This window comes from Leptosomus discolor, chromosome 19 (genome assembly GCF_034619465.1).
Source record: "Leptosomus discolor isolate bLepDis1 chromosome 19, bLepDis1.hap2, whole genome shotgun sequence".
Lineage (NCBI taxonomy): Eukaryota > Metazoa > Chordata > Aves > Leptosomiformes > Leptosomidae > Leptosomus > Leptosomus discolor.
In genome coordinates, this window is record NC_141409.1 from 11264982 (window position 1) to 11279060 (window position 14079).

The 14079-nt window shown below is 51.9% G+C and overlaps 1 protein-coding gene across 1 annotated transcript in view; it reads right to left on the reverse strand.

The window, feature by feature from the left end:
- GPSM1 (G protein signaling modulator 1) overlaps nt 1-14079 on the reverse strand; it is a 53313-nt gene that overhangs the window by 16875 nt on the left and 22359 nt on the right. The window contains exons 9-10 of the mRNA XM_086475629.1: nt 12431-12501; nt 8728-8907 (exon numbers count right to left, since the gene is read on the reverse strand). Coding sequence (XP_086331755.1) covers nt 8728-8907; nt 12431-12501 — 251 coding nt within the window. The remainder of the gene's footprint in view (nt 1-8727; nt 8908-12430; nt 12502-14079) is intronic.

A 14079-nucleotide genomic window follows, 5' to 3' on the forward strand; every position in this document is an offset into this window, starting at 1 on the left:
CGGATGGAATACGAGGGTCTCAGATGTGCTTTCATACCTTCCCCTGATACTCAGCCCAAGGGATCTGAGAAGCATCCAGAGCTTGGGGGTCCTTGGTGTAGCTCCCACACAGCTGAGGGCTTGGACAGCCAGCCTGCTCCTGGGGCAGCCATTACGTTCCTTTTTCTCCGCATGCAATCGATGCACAAGCACAGGCTTGTGTTAAATCCTGCCTCCTATCTCCTTTCCACAGCACAGCTTTGATTCACAACCTGACCTCAGTCTGGGAGGAGGAGAAATGTGGGACAGGCATACTGGTACCAGTTTCCAGCATATCCTGAAGAATTCAGCTTTATCTCTGGGACCTTCAGCGCTGAGGACAAGGCCTAGGGGCTGTCACCGAGGCGCAGGGGCAGCGATACCTCTGCTTTGGTTCTGTTCAGAGCAAAATGCGGGCACGACACCGCGAGGGCAGCTCTGGGACCAGCCCTGAGCAAGCAGTCCTCAACCCAGCGCCACGCTAGATAAGGGATACTGCGGCCCAGACCGATACCATCTGCCCTGCCAACGTCAGATCTGCCCCACAGAGCGCGTGGGAGTTATCTGCCTCTTGAGTGATGACAGGTTCTCTTTTCTATTTAGCTTTTGTCCTGCATAACATCTGCAGGATGAAGGGGAGAGAATAGTTAACACTTCTCCTGCGCAGCGTGCCTTGTAGGGGTCATTTCTCCTGCTTCAGCACCCAAAAGGGTCAAATATTCACGGGTGACCCAGAAATCACAGTCTGGCCTTTTCCTGGCTTAAATTAAGAAATGTCAAAACCATTCACAGCACCTTCAGGGGCTCTGTAGCAGAGCAGTCACCTTCCCAAAACGAAAACAGCGTCAACTGAGAGTCTCCTTGATGCTGAAAAGCCCATTGCTCTGAGCAGAGACGCCCCTGGGACCTCTCTGCAACGGGTGGTTAAAGCAGCCAGTGCCTGTATCCTTCTCACAAGCAAAAGCTGTGGGTAAAAGAGGCAATTCCTGATTCTCAGATCAAGGCATCTAAGGCAGAGCCTCTGGACTCCCAGTTTTGGACAGCAGGGCTGGTTTTAAGCAAGCCTCCTCTGGCCACCCACACACACAAGGCAGAGGATGCAAAGGAAAAGCCTCGGGCTGGCACAACATGGGCTGTTCCTCAGCAGCAGAGGCAGGGAACCGTGCGCTGCTCTTTGAAGACAGCTGGTCTTTCACAAAGCCAAGGCACAGAGTTCTCCAAAATGCAGGTGCCACCCGCAGTGAGGGCGGTGGGGGCCCAGAGAGAGGCAAGCACAGCATTCAATCCCAGCATTCTGGAGGATGAGGATGGCCTGCCAGGCACGCTGCTCCCTCCCCACGCTCTCTCCAACCTCACCTCACCAGGACCAACTTCTCCTCCATGGGAAGCCGAGGAGCCTGGCAGGTTAATTCTAGCTTTTACTCCAACTGCATATGCCAGTCTACCTCCCAAACCTGCCCCTCTGCATGAGAAAAAGTAACGTCACGAATGATTGTAAAACCATAAGTCTCATGTAAGTGCGTAACCCCAGCCCTGCACACGGAGCAGCCCTTTGGGAAGGGTCGTGCCTGGGTTCGGTCCCCCAAGCACGACACTTGCCTGCAGCAGAGCCTGCAAGGCCCAGCTCTGCCATGCCTCCCTCTCACTCACACACTCTCATTGGATAATTACAGAGAAAACCAAGGCAAATCCCAATTTTAGTGCCATTATAAAACAGAGAGGGGGAATTCATTACCTGGCAGCTGTTAATATTTAAGGAAGAAACTGGTAATTTACCTCTGAGGCAACGAATGCAGCAGAGGCAGCGCAAGCCAGAAAATGCTATTGCCTCCCCCCACCATCTCTGTGCAGGTAGTTTGCTGAGATTTTCTACCTACCCGTTTATTTCCCTGCCTCCCCACCAAAATCCCAGTGAGGAACAGCGTGTGTCAGGGCTTTGCATTGCAAAACTCACGAGAGTCTTGGCTCTGGCTCTGCTGCACCTCTAGACTTGCGAGAGGGTTTTTTTTTTAAAATCTCTCCTGGCTCTTGCAGCATCTGTGCAACCAGCCCACCTGAGCCAGGCAAGAGGAGCCGCAAGAAGGGCCCTAGAGCTTAACAAAAAGACTGACACAGACATATGGAAAGAAAGGTCAGACAGTTTAAGATGACGCTGGGGAGGCAACGAGATCACAGGCTGCTTCTCCAAACAGCCCAAATCCCTGGAAGAGCCTCCCAATACTTGCCAGACTTGAGCCCTCCAGAAAGTTTTCTGGCACACCCTGCCTCCAGCTAGGAAATATCTGAGCGCAGCCTCTCTCCCAGGGCTCCCCACAAACTGAACAGGAAGACAAAGCGTTACAAGAACGAGCCACGGCTCGGTGTTTACCTGCTCCGTTCCAGCAGGACTGACACCAGCACAGCAGCCTCCAGGTGTCATAGGAACAGGCTTAAATTTAGCAGCAGCAGCCTCCCCTCTCCCTGACTCTGGCTTCTCTCTTCCTCTCCATCCCCCTTGCTCTCGGATTTTCGGAGCACGTTCACACCAGAAAGCCTGACCAACGATAATGGCATAATTATACCCATGCAGTTAAACGAAACATAAAAGCCGTGGGATAAAGGAGGGCGTGCGTTTGCACTGCCCTGGCGTTGCGGTATTTACACATCAATGAGACAAAGAGGCTACCTGAGCTTAGAAGGGAGGGAAGACGCACAGACAGCCACCACAGAGCAGCAAAGGCTGCCTGGTGCAGCCCCCAACGTTCAAGCTCCTCAGGGGACTGCAAGGAAGCATCAGTTTAATCTTCTCTCAAGCAATACAAGACAACCAGGGAAAAGATGGTTTGGGGCCAGAGCACAAGCGTCCCGGAGGAAGCCCCGGAGCCTGTATTTATCCTTGCCCCCCAGCATCCATCCGGCCAAATCTGCAGGGAAGTCACAGGGAATGGATGGGGGCACCTTAGCACTGCCTGAACAACACGTGGTTCAGCAGGGACAGGCGGGACGTCCCTGCCCGGCTCTGCCGCGGATGCCACGCTGCCCTCCAGCTCTGCTCCCTGCCCAGTGACACCAGACACTGAACTCCCACACTTGCAGGCCAGGCAGAGGGTCAACCCCAAGCATCTGCTCTGTGCATCGCTCCTGCAACCCGACAATCCCCTAGTAAATCATGAGAGAGAAAACCAGCAAAAGAGCTCTGGCAACCTGCCTTTGGGGTCGGGGTACAACCTACAAAACTTTCCCTTCTTTTACGGTCGCTTCTCGCTGTAATCATAAAAAAGGTCTTATAAAAACATCTGTCCTAGGGAATGTTTGGCGACGCAGCGTGCTTGCAAATTGTTCAGTGTCTAAATACATCAGCAACTCATGTCTGCAAGTCGTCAGCGCAATCAAACACGGCTCCTCTCTCTTGACTATAAATGGTCTTTGCCGAGGACAGGGTGGAGGACAGGTTTGAAGAGCGAGGAAGCGCTCCCTCGAGCTGATGCGCCCCCCTGGGAAGAGCAGAGTCCAGATGAACAGGACCATTTCTAGAGCACGGATCCCCAGGGAGGGGAGAGGTCTGGGTTCGAGCCTTACCTCTCTCCATGGTTTTTGCTCCCGTCGTTGGACCTCGACCAACACAGTGCTTTAGCCCTTGCAGTCTGGCAAGTCCCATTGACCTCAGAGACTTCAGCTTGGTGCTGAAATTAAACGCAAGGCCCAGAATCGGGGCCGGTCCCCAGCCCTTCCCCAGGCAGCCTTTTCAGGAATACACAGTCCCTTTCTTCCATGGACCTTCTCCTTTTTCCACAGCAGTTGCTGTCTCAGAGAGGGGAGTGAGGGACACACAACCGCTGATATTTCTGAAGTGTTAGAAAAATCCCATTCTTCTAGTAACCCTCTAAAATACAGCCATTACCCAGTCGATCAAGAGCTAAAGCATTACGACCTTCTCCACAGCAGAGTGGAGGGTTTAAATTTATGAGCTAGCCTTTGATGTCTGCAGGCTTCATGTGGTACAAAACCTTCTGCTTTGATGTTACTTTTAAAAGAGAGGAAACTCAGGTGTGCAGTGCACGAGTCCCAGGGGGGGACTGGGATCTGGCCACCCGCAACCGCAGGCACAGGGACTGAGCTCTAAAGCAGCTACTTTCGCCCAATTGAGCAAAAGTAGAAAACACGACCTGCAACGGAGAGAAAATATGACCAAACTTGTCTCACCCTCACCAGCTTCCCCCAGACCAAACCCACCTTTGCTCTGCCTGTGGAGACCCAGGCACTCACAGCCCCGAGTATTCCCACGGGAGCTCCAGACCTGACCTCAAAGGCGAAGAGGATCCTGCCCTTGCCCGTCCCTCTCCTCCTGGCGACCACCAGCCATGGCTGAGAAACTCCCCCACTTCAGGAGGCCACAGGAGGGGTAAGGAAGCCCGTCTCTCTGCCCCGCCAGCGATGTGACCCTCCTGCCCGAGCTCTCCACCGTGGGCGACACCGGCGCCTTGCACAGCAGCGGCAGGAAGGTCTCAGCCGCACGGAGGGACCTGCCACGCTCTCCTACCTTACGCAGCACTTGGGCCATGGCTTCTCCTATCCATCCCAGCATCCCCACGGCTTTGCCAACAGGCTGAGCCCTTCTCCCAGGGCCCGACAGAGCTGCTAGCAGGGACAGGCTCCTCTCCATCCCCAAGCTCACTTTGCCTCCCCCTTCACTTTTCCCTGCCTCCCCTCCCCTCTCCCGCCTCCTCCCATGGGGAGTTTCCCAGCAGCTCAGTAATTAGCATCATCATCACCAAGGCTAATAACACCACCACAGCTCCTGCCATCCGAAGCTCAAACAACTTCACACCATCATCACGCCTCTGTAACCTCCCCAGGGTAGGCAGGGAAGCAGCATTACCCCATCACGCCGATGGGGAAGAGGGAGGTAAACAAGAGGCAGTCGGTGGCAGAGATGGGCAGCGAACCCGGGAGCTCTGACTCAGGCACCGCACCCGCAGGACCTTCCCGTCCCAGGGACCTGCCCACTGCAGTGAGGCCCCTTTGGAAGGGGGTCAGCGGCTGCGTTGACTTATCCAGAGATTGTATCACTTGGCTTGGGGCCTGGGAGACCTGGGATGAGGTTTTTTCCTGGGCATCCCTCTGCACAGCCTGGGTTCTCCTCTGCAAAACGACTGTGGGAGAGCGGCACACACGGCTGCGTGTGAGGTAGGAGTTCACGCCTTCGGATGGGACAGCGAGTATCGTGGCATCCCATAAAAGCACCTTAGATCAACCATTAGAGCTCACCTCTAATTAAGGACTTGCTGTTTACTGACGGATTAAAGAGGATTTTTGCTTTGAGCATTCACAAAATGAGGAATCGGGGTGGGATTCTTGTCTGAACAACCTGACCAAGGAAATCTCTCCCATCTTAGGTGGAGTTTGCTACGTTTGATTTAAAAAGTCTCACGTGGATGGGAATTATATCTTCTCAAAAAAGCCCACCCACACACCCGTACAACAGACCGATGCGTCCCTGGTAGCCCCCTGAACAGGCAGGGCCGCGTGCAGAACACAAGGCGATGGGCTGCTTTGCTTTTGGCAAGTACCTGCGAGGCGGCATTGACTTTAAACGTTCTGAGGTCTGGCCTACAAAGTCAGGCTGGCGTAACTGTCAGCCGGGAGCACCAACACAAACCAAAATTCAGGCGAAGTGACCCAGCCACGTCCACCAGAACATGCTGCAGAGACATTCTCCTGGCAAGAGACCTTTTCTGGAGGGTATTTCATGTGTGGCAGGGCACGCTCTGAAGACAGCTAGCTGGTGTAAGCCATGTACCGGCAAGGCTCTGCTGCCTGCAACGGGGGTGACGGCCCATTTACTCCAACGCCTGGACAAACAGCCCACATGCAGCACCGCCAGGCACGGCGGGGATCAGGGCAGCACTTCAAATGCCTCCTGAGCCTCTCCAGCTCTGGCTTCTGAGGGTGTTTCAGAAAACTTTAGGAAAGGGGATATCAATACACCTGCCTTCACTTTGCAGGTGCCCAGGCAGAGGCAAAGCCCAGTTGGGAGCTCTGGCCTCCTTGGCAAGGAAGGGTGGCAGGATGCCCCGCCGAGAGCAGCGCTGGGAGGCTTTGGCGTCCTGCCTGCATTTTGCCAAACACCCCTCTGCCGTTCAGAGCATCTGCCTACAAAGACCAACCCCGATCACGCTACGTAACTCTGCATGGTTACTGGCCTGAAGAAAAACCCAATGAAACACTTGCCACTGTCATTTTTATGGGATATGGACTATGGTCCATTAGACACCAAATAACGGGCATTCTTTAAAACATTAAGACAGGCAGTCACTCTCCTCCAGCCATGAGCACTGTTGAGCGCGTTGACCTATTCTCTCTTGGGATAAAACTAGACATGTTTAGTGTCTGCAAGGAGGAAGATACCATTTTTTTCCACGTACTGCTGCTGTTGGATTCACGCTCGGCTGTTTCACTACCACGTGCACCAGGCATGCCTGGGAACTGAACTAAAAACGGGCTCTTGGGGCTCAGCTCGCAAATCCAGAGCAAGCGGGGAGCTAACACACACACACTGCAAAGTCAGGGCACACAGGGAAGAGGCCTTGGGAGAACAGACGGTGAAAGAATCAGACGCAGCAGTCAGGTAGGGCCTGAGCCACCCCTCTGCAAGAGCAAACCCTGGGCTTTGTGTCCCTGCTGAGTGGTCACCCACGCCCTGAAGGCTGGGAGGAGCAGCGTGTCCCTCGCCTGCTCACACACTCCCATCGGAGTCAGGACCAGCACCAAGCCCAGGTGTCTGAAAGGCACCTCCTGTGACTGGGGTGTGTATGTCTACGCTCACTCGTGCAGGGGCAGTCACCAACACCCCACGGGCACTGTCACAAGGTCGCCGGTGGTTGGTGATGCCCCACGGGGCCTTTTCTTAGACACAGTCTATGTACTCACAACTACGCTCCTGAGGAATGCTTTTTGCCTGGCTCTTGATGGAGCATGACTTTTGTTTGGTTTCTGGCTGAATGTCTGAGTTAAAAATACAAGGCTATTTCTGGCAGAAGCTGGGTTTTTTTCTGCCTTTGTATTGCCTTGGATGCCCCCGTGCTGCTGTCTCCTTTCTGGCTCAGATGAGCTTTGTTTTCCTTCTCAATGATCATGTTTGCACCGGTGAGCAGTAGGAAATGCTTTTCCTATTAGAACATTTCCACGAGCACTGTTGGGAATGAAGAATGAGCTCAGAAGTCTAAAATAAACCTCGTTGGTGTAAAGATCTTGTCTCCCGTGGCCAGAGAACTGAAAATCAGCAATGTCTGTGGTCAAAAAGGGATGTGTATGTGCGCACGTGCACACAGGTACAGCAGGAGATGTTCTCCCCGTGACCTGCAGACCAGGAACAAACAACTCAGTGACAGAAACACTTTCAAGCATCCCCACTCTACAGACAGGCTTCATCCCAAGCTTTACAGCTCAGACCCTTTCTTACCCAGCCAGAAAATTTTTTATTTCTCTTTTCTTAAATGCCAAGAAAAAATAGGCCTATCTTTCCTGGCTTGGATTTATTCCACCTGGAATCACTGCATGACCACAGCACTGTGACGGTGTGTTACAGCCTTATAAAGCAAGAGCCCAAATACTTTTGAACACCCATGTGATCATTAAATCTTTGCTGTTACGCTCCATCTCCTGGCAACAAGCAGCTGAGGACTTGGGGCTGCTCGCTTGAGATCGCCGAGTTCAAGTACCTCCGAGCCCCCTCCCGTGGTGCAGAAACACGCCGTGTCCCTGTCTCCAGGACCAAGATCAGAACCAGCACAGCCGCAGGAAGCCTCCCCCGGTACATCGTATTTGCCGTGTATCACAACATAAACATCAACACAACCAGAAGATAACAGCCTAACAAACACCTCCATTGTTCAGGCTAAAGACACCAGAAAGGTATGTGGGGAGTTTTCCAGGGCACGGACCCCCACCACCTTCTGGGGAGCCGAGCACAGGCTGAGTCAGAGCTCTCCAACACCCAACACAGGACCTGCTGCGTGCCCACAACCCGTAAATCATTGGCATCAGGGCCAGCTCCTCTTGCCAGCTTCTGCTCTTTGGGAAGCATGCTCCACCTAACTTGCTTCCAAAGAGAAGCTCCTAGACAATGGTTTTCTATCATCTCTGCCTCATGACTGTTAAATTCAGAGACCATTCTGCACATAGCTACTCTGGAGACCATCAGCGTGATCAGGAGATGAGAGGGAGCAGGACCTAAGATTTGGCAAAGGCAACCAGCATCTTTGGCTGCTCACCAAAAACCTGAAAAGGGCTCTGTTTCTTGAAGGCAACAAGCCCACTTCTCATGCAACCCCAGGAGGCTGATCAAGCCACGCCTCACAAAGCGAGGCGTTCAAATTGCTGTGTTCTTCTGGAATTCAAGGCATCACTTCATGACAATCCCGAACTCAGGAACGTTCAGGTCTAGACTCCCGCTCTTCAAGAGAAGGTTACAAATACCACTGCTAAATACCAAGCTCCCATAAACCGGTTCATGATGGAGGTTGGTACCATTGTTCTGTTAAAGGAACAGTGAAGCTGAGGCTCAAAAAGGCAAAATGATTTGCCTACAATTGCCCAAACAATCAACAATAGATGCAGGCTCTGGTTTCCACTGCCACCCCCATACTGGGTTAAAAATGAGGTAAGACGAGCATGCTATAAGAAACTCCCAGATCAGTACTGGAGGAAAAAAAACCATCATCTTCCTACCGACTGTGACACTTGGACTCTGACTTCGCTGGTATCCAATGGCGATGTACTCGACCCCTGGGACTTTCTGTCTGAACTGGACTGGTGCTCCCGGTATTTCTTTGACCTCGCAGGTAATGACAAGAACTCTTTTCCAGAGATCTTCAGGTCTCCCACATGATGGCTGTCCCCATTCTGGTCCTTGGGAAAGCAAGAAACAGTCATTGCACAAATTGCCTGCCTCAGGTTTACGTGGAGATCTGTTGGCAAGTATCTACAGAACAGAAGACGCACAGAAGTAGTAAGTTAACGTGGAGTTTAGATGGTGTGAGTTGCCACTTGTCATGTGCAGGGTTGAATGAGGACATTCTGTCTAACTCTGCAGCGTGTGATTTTAATGAGAGGAGAGGAAGCATCACCCAAACGACATGCAGTAGTCAACTCCTCCACAGGGAGAAGCAGAACCCTCTTTAAAAATCTAGGTATGCAAACCAGCATGACTGGTTTATTTACAGGCATAGGCAATGATGGAGGAAAGGTCCAGAAGCAGTCGCTGCTGCTAGTGACTTCTGGCAACTGCACTCATAAAAACCTCTTCCAAACGAAGCGGCAAGCTCATCTTGCCCGGGATACCGAACTCTTGGCACAAGTCCCTCCACTTGCTGTATCTTCGCTTCTTCCCAGCACCCAGCTGTGCAGCAGCCCACACCAAACCACGGATAACCCGACCGTGCCCCAGGGAACACAGCCATGCTAGATGCTCCACAGCATTCCCCACCTCTAGGATTTGGCTCCCACCACACACAGAGCATTGCCTGCCTCAGTGCCTCCCACGGTCTTCAGCAAGAAGGACCCTCACCCAACGGTTTCCTAAAAGGCAGATTAACACGAGTGGCTGGAGTCCCACTCAGCTCTTTGGCCAGCCCTCATGATACTAGAAGCACGTGGGGACCGCAGGGTACCGTGACTAACCACAGCAGATGGTTACAAGCAGTGCCCTGTTCTCTCACTGCTGTCCTCCTCTGCTCAGTGCTCCCGTGGCCATACAAAAGACAGGATCATCACCCCCGTCTAACACATGGGGAAACTGAGGTGACAGAGATTACACATATCTTGAGTTCTGGGGTTTGTCTCTTCTCACTGCAGCTCCTCACTCTGCTTTTCCAGGCCCTGCCTTGGGCCTGGCTCCTCCATTCTCACCCCTCCCCATACGATGAGCACAACTCTACCCCTTCTCTGTCAAAAGGCTCAGGTTAATGGCCCTGCCTGCACTATCACAACAGCCTCGTTACTGCTGTCAGGCAGATGCAGCCCTCCCACAGAAGCACCAGCAGGAATATTCAGCATTTCGCTCCACAGACACTTATTAAAGGCACCAGGCACTTTACATGTAACCGGTGGGAGCTGAGGGCCTAAACCTGCTTGACGCTTTGGTGTTTCCAGGCTGCAAACCACCTTTTTATCACGCACAAAGCGCTGAGGGGACTCCCCAGGGCAGCCTCATTGCAGCAGCCACCTGAAGGTGAAAGAAGCTCAAGCACAGCTCAGGAGATGACCCAAGTGCTCATGGGGTTGAGATTTTAGGGCACATACACCAGAAAGCCAAGGACGCTGAACAGGATCCGAATTCACAGCACACCAACAGCACAGTAGCATGCTGTAGTCAAAAGGACTTCTCCATTCCTCACAATGCAGACAGGAATAGGGAGAACAAGGAGGAGAAATCCGTTTCCCTAGATGCTATTGATGGGACCAACTGCAGCCAGGCTGGCAGCCACATTTTGAAAAGCTGCCACAACAGTAGATTTCAGAACCAGAAAGAAACTGCCTTCCAATACCTTTGCTGCCTTAGTTAGAGGACCCAAACTGTTCAGCTCATGACAAAAAGAATAGATGACTCAATTATGGCATGTAAGCACCTTCGGGGTAAAAACCAGCATGCGATAAAGAGATTTTTAGTCTGGTAGAGAGAGGAATAAACAAGAACCAATGGCTGGGAATTAAAGCCAGAGAAGCTTTAAACAAGGAACAAGGACAGGTTGGAGAGAGTGGGATGTCAGGGAAGCGGCGTTCCCGCTGTCTGCTGGGGCCTTCAGAGCTGACACGGGGGCATCTTGGCACATACACGCTGCCCAACGGCGTTGGAGAAGAGCTCCTGGCCTGTGCGGTAACAGGGGTCCCTGCTGACCCTGAAGGCTATCTCTGGCAGAGAAGGTGAGACAATAACGAGAGCGTGCTGGAGAGATCACAGTTCACCCCACTGATTTATTCTCTACAGTCTTATCACCCTCACCATAGCAAGCGTAAAGCAAACAACCCTGTCCCGTGACTGTAATCACTTCTCCCTAGGAACCACAGCAGGGGAGAGGAAGGGGAATTGCATCCAAAACGCCCTGGCAAGGAGAGGTGAACTCACCACCCGAGACCACTGCAGGGGGAACAGGACAACTCACGTCTGACTCCATGGTTACAGACTACCCACAGCTCCTGTTTATTCCACCCTCCCTGTGAAATCCCTGAAATCCCACAACTCTGCCTGAACTATTGAACGAGGCTCAGCATTTACAGCGCGGAGTAGGAAACCAACAGCCGTAACAGCATTAGCAGCAAGTCACACGTCAGCAAAACTCTGCCTGCCAGCATCCTCTGGGCCATGCTGCTCCGACGAGGATACACAATCGAATGTCTCCCTGACACGGGGCACCGCTGTCCTGGCTATAGGCACCCCAGAGATAGAGTCACACTGGTTAAAGCGGGTAGGAGCCAAAACAGCCAGTAGGCAGTTGGGAGAATTAATAAAAACACCTAATTGTGCTTGGCATTTCACTCCCAAAGAGATTTAATCCAGGCGGGGGCTTTTGTCTGGTCCTCCCAGTGCTTATAGGGATGTTCAGGCACCCAGACGGTTTTGCAAGCCTGAGGTTGTTTCTCGTTGACCATCTGCACCTACCTGCAACTTGGACATGTTTTTTTTTCCTCTGTGATGCTTCTGTAAAAGGGGAAACGCTCCCTGGGACCCTCGGGAGAGCTGTGCCTGGAAAGCACTGGATGAATGTAAATTATTTGTGCCAAAGACATTCCAAAAGGGCAGAGCACAGCAGCCTGCCTGGCCCCCTCCTCTGGGAACGGGCGTGAGCGAGCCCCATGGCAGCACCACCGCACAGGATTTTCTAAGAAACTTAAATGACTCCTGTAGGTGGAATGGCTCAGTGCCTCGCAGCTGATTGCAGAAACAGCCTTTGCCCTGGGGAGACTGAGAAAATGCTGATCTGCTTGGAGCTGACATTTCCAGCAGTGAACCCGAGCAGAGGCAACCCTTAGAGCCCCCTGGAACAAAACCCTCTGCCTCCTGCAACGCACCATCTCCTGCTTCGGACCTCTGCTTCCCTACTTGTGCTGAACGCAGCACTCGCTGGGCTAATAAGGCACCAAGATTTGCCACCAGCCACTAAAGGGGCTAAAATGCTAACGATTATCCTCTCAATAAAGGGTTGTTTTTTCAAAATAGCATAGAAGTGGCTTTTTCAGCTTTCAGTTGTTAAGTGCCTTTTTAGTCAGACCAGCTGTTCCTCTCCTCCAAGCTCTCTAGAAACCCTCTTTGGTTAATCCCATTGACTCCAATGATATCTGCTAATTGCATGCTTCCCTGCAAATGAAGCCAGTCAACAAGCCATTACAGATTCCTACTGATACTTAATCTTTGAGACCAGACATCTTTGCTTACCTTTTCAGAAGTGAACTTCAGGAGGTCTAAGCTGTCCATGCTGTTCCTTTGGAGTCTCTTTGGCCTGGCTCCTGCAAAACAACACACTCTCACATCAGGAGGGTGTCACTCACTGACAGCACTAATGTCACACCGATAAATTTCAAACCATGGCAGACCCTCCACTCCCGTTAACTACAAAGTCAAAAGGACGGGATGTTACAGTTTTACCGTCCTTGAGATACAACTGTTTTTTTTTTTCCTCTATTGTTTTGGGTCTTTTTCAAAACACTATCGCAGCACAGTCAGCAACAGCTAGGGCTGCGCAAAGCTTTCGCTGTCGAACCGGTGGCTGGGTCACGCTATGACCCTGATCTCAACGGAGGTCTCTGGAATTCAGGAGTTACAAACCCCACTCTAAACCACAAAACTCAGGGGACTGGCATTGAGAAAAATCATAACAAAAATATAGTTTAATACATCTGCGGATACGTTGCTTTATCTTCATGTTTTTAACTTAAAGAATGTATCTGGGACGCAGCTTTGAGCTTTTCTCTACAGTCACAAGGGCTAGAAAACTAAGCGAAGGCACAAATATTTTCTAACTACCAGAGCTCCAACCTCCCAGGAACTGAAACCTTGCCCTGAACCTGACAGAGAAATGAAAATTTGGCAGCATTCACGATGTTCATTTGAGATTTCATAAAATTCATTTTAATGTAGCATTCTAGCACTAACAGAGTGGGTGAAACCCAGTCCAGCTCTGACTCCTGCTTTCCAAACTCTCTCTACCTCCACGTCTCCCTCCAACCTGCTTCCAGCAGCTATCGCCTTGCTCACTAACACAGCCAAGATTGACCAAATGGCCCTGGGATGCCTTCACCACATCTGGGAAAACTCCTGCTCCCCTTCCCTGATCTTTCCTGAAGGTTCAGTTGAGCTGAGCACCACGTGACATCCCACACCAGCAACACCAAACAGGGCAGAAATGAAAGCTTTGGACTCAAGGTCCCATGACAACTTCCAAGCTTCAGGAGAAATCCTGGGGGAGGGTGAATGAACGCATGTGAATTGAAACCCATCCCCGTGCTGAGCCCTGAGAACGGAAACCACTGAGCTTTGTGTGGTTCCTGCAACAGCAAACTCACCAAACCTAAAGATTCCCCGGGTTCCCACCACCACCCAACAGCACCGCTGCTTATGTTACAGCAGCCCCCACGGACCCTGTTCAAACCTGGGGTGCCGCTGAGCTGCTCGTGGACAAACTTACTGAGAGAGAAGACCCAAAATTCATAAACCAATTCAAGGCTGGCTGTAAGCAGAACATGATGATTTAGTGAAAAAAAGCCACCAGCTTGCAGGGATTCCTGCACTAACACCCATCCAGCTCAGCCAGGGCTCTGGATGCGACCACAGTTGTACCTGAACTGCACCAACTCCGGAGACACGGCTGCTTGGAGAAGTTCAACCTTGCTCAGCTTCATGAGACACCAGACAAGCTCAGAGCAGCCAGGACCTCCCTAAGGGTCACGCACATAGATGACATCTTAGTTCTAAATGACCCAAAGTTAATTTCACTGCCCCTCACCGCCCTCAAGTGATTTACTTCTTGCGGCCATAAAGACTCAAATCAGCAAAGTATTTCTGCACGCTTCTGTCTCTCTACTCCT